This window comes from Kryptolebias marmoratus, linkage group LG15 (assembly GCF_001649575.2).
Source record: "Kryptolebias marmoratus isolate JLee-2015 linkage group LG15, ASM164957v2, whole genome shotgun sequence".
NCBI classification, from domain to species: domain Eukaryota; kingdom Metazoa; phylum Chordata; class Actinopteri; order Cyprinodontiformes; family Rivulidae; genus Kryptolebias; species Kryptolebias marmoratus.
In genome coordinates, this window is record NC_051444.1 from 32,657,725 (window position 1) to 32,661,850 (window position 4,126).

The 4,126-nt window shown below is 41.9% G+C and overlaps 1 protein-coding gene across 1 annotated transcript; it reads left to right on the plus strand.

The window, feature by feature from the left end:
* The first annotated feature begins 1,239 nt into the window (after nt 1–1,239).
* LOC108243985 (general transcription factor II-I repeat domain-containing protein 2-like) lies at nt 1,240–3,867 on the plus strand. Its single transcript, XM_017429795.3, has one exon. The coding sequence runs from the start codon at nt 1,466–1,468 to the stop codon at nt 3,269–3,271; it is 1,806 nt and encodes a 601-aa protein (XP_017285284.1). The 5' UTR covers nt 1,240–1,465; the 3' UTR covers nt 3,272–3,867.
* Nucleotides 3,868–4,126: the final 259 nt, after the last annotated feature.

Here is a 4,126-nt window from a genome sequence, read left to right on the forward strand (position 1 = left end):
TTTTTTTTATTATTTTTGTCGTTTGAGGCCTGCAAGTGACAGAACGGGAAGAGCTGAATGAGCATTCGGAGTGGGTGGCAGCTGTGATGTCAGCGAAGCTCCGGAGCTTTGTGCAACTAAAGGGGGCACCCTAAAAATATGTAACTGGACACTAAATTTGAAGTAGAAACAGTGAAATGGTTTGTAAATAGTTTATGTGTGGCAGTAGTTTGTGAGTAGTTTGTTTAAATGTAATTACTTTTTCATATTTTTTCAGTAAATACACGTTTTGACAAATTGAACTTGTTTTGGGACATTTTTTATGATGTACTTTAGAAAAAATAAGTATTTTACTGTGTTTATTTATCCTCTACTGTATAATATTCATATTGAGAGTGAGTGACTTCATTTACAGAACAGGATTCGTCTCAGCGTCCCCTTTCATTTGAGCCCTCACTGACGCCTGTATGTTGAAGCATGTAGGAGTTAGAGCTTTCTGAAGTTACATATCCATTTGGCACAGTTTGGCACAGTTTAGGTAGGACCTGGACTTCCCCTTAAAAAAAACATCTCAATTATAGTGATTCTTTTGTGCTAATTTTCTAAAATTTGAACTCCATAACAATAAAACTTCATTCTACAGCCTCATTTGGTTTTTCCGGTCTCAGCACCCTTCCTCCATGTATTGTAAGTTGATGAAAAAAGAGAAATATTTAGGAGAGAAAAAAATGCTTGAAATCTGTGTTTTCACTTCAATAACTACTAATTGGTTAAAGTTACAATCATTTTGACTGCTCAGGCAAAAACTTCAAAGTGTTAACTTCACATGGAGCCACAATAGGCTGAAGAATAGTATCTAATTTAATTTGGGTACGTCTTTTCCAGGCTTCTTGAGCTTTTTGAGGTGGAGTGGTAAGGGGTTAAGAACAGCACAGAGTTTTAGATGTTCACATTAGAGAACTGCCTTCACTTGTCTCACTGTTGAATTCCAGCTTGTGATTACAGAAGCAGGGAGGCCTTTCAGGTCACCAAATTCATCTTCAAACGCGTCTTTCAATGCCGTACTTGTTTGCAGTAGTGAGCTGAGCTTAGATAACTTTGAAAGGGCAGGAGATGCCACTTTGGTCTCTGTCAGGCCATCTCTTCCTACTAGCTGAAGTGTGTGAGCAAAACATTGCAGGCAATGTTTCTTTCCCATAGAGCATAGGTGTCAAACTCTGGCCCGCGGGCCAAATTTGGCCCGCCGTGTAATTTCATTTGGCCCGTGGGGCAATATCAAATTAACATTAGAGCTGGCCCGCCGGTATTATACAGCGGCGGTGTTGCTGTAACACCGCATTCACCGCGAATACTACAAATCCCATAATGCTCTGCGGTTGTTTTGGCGCGCCAGCTTGGTGTCAGTAGATAGCAAGCAGCGTTCTTTCCAGACGTGCTGCGGCCCAATACTACAACTCTAGGTGTCACTGTTTTACCCCTACCAAAAATGACGAAAAGGAAGGGAGAAAACAGAACTTTTCGGGACAGGTGGGAGACAGAATATATGTTTACGTATCTGAAAGACAGACCTGTTTGTCTCGTTTGTGGAGCCAACGTGTCGGTACCTAAGGAGTACAACCTTAGGCGACACTATGAAACGAAACATCAGGACAAGTACAAGGACCTGGACACGACTCAAAGGAGCCAGAAAGTAGAGGAGATGAAGAGAGGGTTGGTTTCACAACAAAATATGTTCAAAAAAGCCACAGCACAAAACGAGGCTGCTGTAAAGGCGAGTTATATCGTGGCAGAAGAAATCGCCAAATCAACCCGATCCTTTAATGAGGGAGAATTTATTAAAAAGATAATGCTGAAAGTTTGTGACCAAGTGTGCCCAGAGAAAAAACAGGCCTTTTCAAACGTAAGCCTGAGCAGGAACACAATAGCGGAGCGCATATGTGATCTTGCCACCAATCTGCATGACCAGCTGATGGAAAAGGGGAAATATTTTGTTTCTTTTTCCCTCGCTGTGGACGAGAGCACTGACGCGTCTGATACTGCGCAGCTGTCAGTCTTCATCCGCGGTGTCGACTCAAAAATGTGTGTTACGGAGGAGCTTTTGGGATTTAAATCCATGCATGGCACAACCACAGGGAAAGACATTTTTGAGGAGGTTTGCAAATGTGTAACTGAAATAAACCTGCCGTGGGATAAACTCGTGGGATTAACCACTGATGGTGCGCCAGCGATGAGTGGTAAAAAGAATGGTCTGGTGGGCAGGATGCGTGAAAAGATGCGGGAAGAGAACTGTGCAGGTGAGCTATCGGTTTATCACTGCATTATACATCAAGAGTCACTGTGTGCTAAAGCCCTAAAGATGGAACATGTTATGACCACAGTAACACAAGTTGTTAACTTTATAAGAGCCAAAGGTCTGAATCACCGCGAGTTTAAGTCTTTTCTGGAAGAGTTTGGTTCGGAACACACAGACGTGCCGTATCACACAGAGGTGAGATGGTTAAGCCGCGGAAAAGTACTGAACAGATTTTTCGAGCTGCGTGAAGAAATATGTCAGTTTCTGCAAAGCAAAGGGAAGGACACAGCAGAACTCCAGGAGCAAAAGTTTATGTGTGAGCTGGCCTTTCTGTCTGACATCGCAAGCCATCTTGATGCGCTGAACCTGCAGCTACAGGGGCGGGGCCGCATCATCACCGAGATGTACTCGTCAGTGAAAGCTTTTAAAGCTAAACTCTGCCTGTGGGAGAATCAGCTGCTGCAAGGAAACCTTGGCCATTTCCCCTGTTGCCAAACCATAAATACGCAGATCTCTACCGCCGTGTGCGCACAGTTTGCTGAAAAACTCAGTGTACTCGGCGCTGAGTTTAACCGGCGATTTGGCGACTTTCATGGTCAGAAATGGAGATTTGAACTGCTTAGTAATCCCTTCGCAGTCGATGTGGAAAAAGCACCAACTAACATTCAAATGGAGCTGATTGAACTCCAGTGTGATGACACGCTGAAGTCAAAGTATGATGCTGTTGGCGCCGCACAGTTTCCACAATACATCCCTGACACAATGCCTCAGCTCCGCACCCAAGCTGCTCAATTGCTCTCCATGTTCGGCAGCACTTACCTATGTGAGCAACTTTTCTCCTCAATGAAGATGACGAAAACATCTCACAGGGCACGTCTCACTGATGAACACCTTCGTTCGATAATGAAGGTTGCCTCAGCTCAAAGCCTGAGCCCCGACACTGATGAACTAGCATCCAAGAAAAGATGCCAGGTGTCTGGCTTGAACACACCATGTTAGATCAGTGTGTCGCAAACTGAACAGTAAAAAGGCCTGAATGATTGATTTATGTATTAGCCAGTGGAAAAAGTTAATGTTGATATTTAGCAAATTGAAAAGAGGCATTCATTTTTTATTTAAATGTTATTTAATATGCCATTGATGTTTCTTCGTTTGTTCTTTGACAGTTGATTTTGCACTATTAAGTTAAGTTAAGCTATAAGCATGGCTTGTTCCATATTCAGTGTTAAAGCAAAAAAGTGTAGCAAACTGAGCAAAAACATTTTATTCATGCACTCTTCTCTTGCTACTTCAAGGCTTGAATGTTTGATTCATTCATTATTGTTATTTTGTTTTCAAATGTATTTATTAGCCTGTGGAAAAAAGTTATTTTGATATTTACCTCAGAAGGCTGCAAATAGAAAAGAGGCATTCAATTTTTATATTTAAACATGAAACTCGGGTTTGCATGTCATTATAAAGTTATATAAGCCTTGCTTGTTCAATTTTCAATGCAAAACTTGTTTGGGTGCCTATTAAAAGGTAATTTTTTTCAACCTTGGCCCGCGACTTTGTTCAGTTTTAAATTTTGGCCCACTCATTATTTGAGTTTGACACCCCTGCCATAGAAGCACCTTCTGTTTCCTGAACTTCCAAGGTTAAGTCATGCCAGAGCTCTGGGTCGTCAAGATGATGATTATCATCAGGTTCCTCACCTTGCTCAGAGGGAAAGCATACAGTGAATGCTTTTCGCATATTGGCAGAATTGTCCCTTTTAATATAATCTAACTTTCTGTATCCAGTGCACAAGAGCGCAAATCCCATCTCATCATTGGGGGGGACAATAAACAAGAAAATTTCTTAAAAACAATTTTG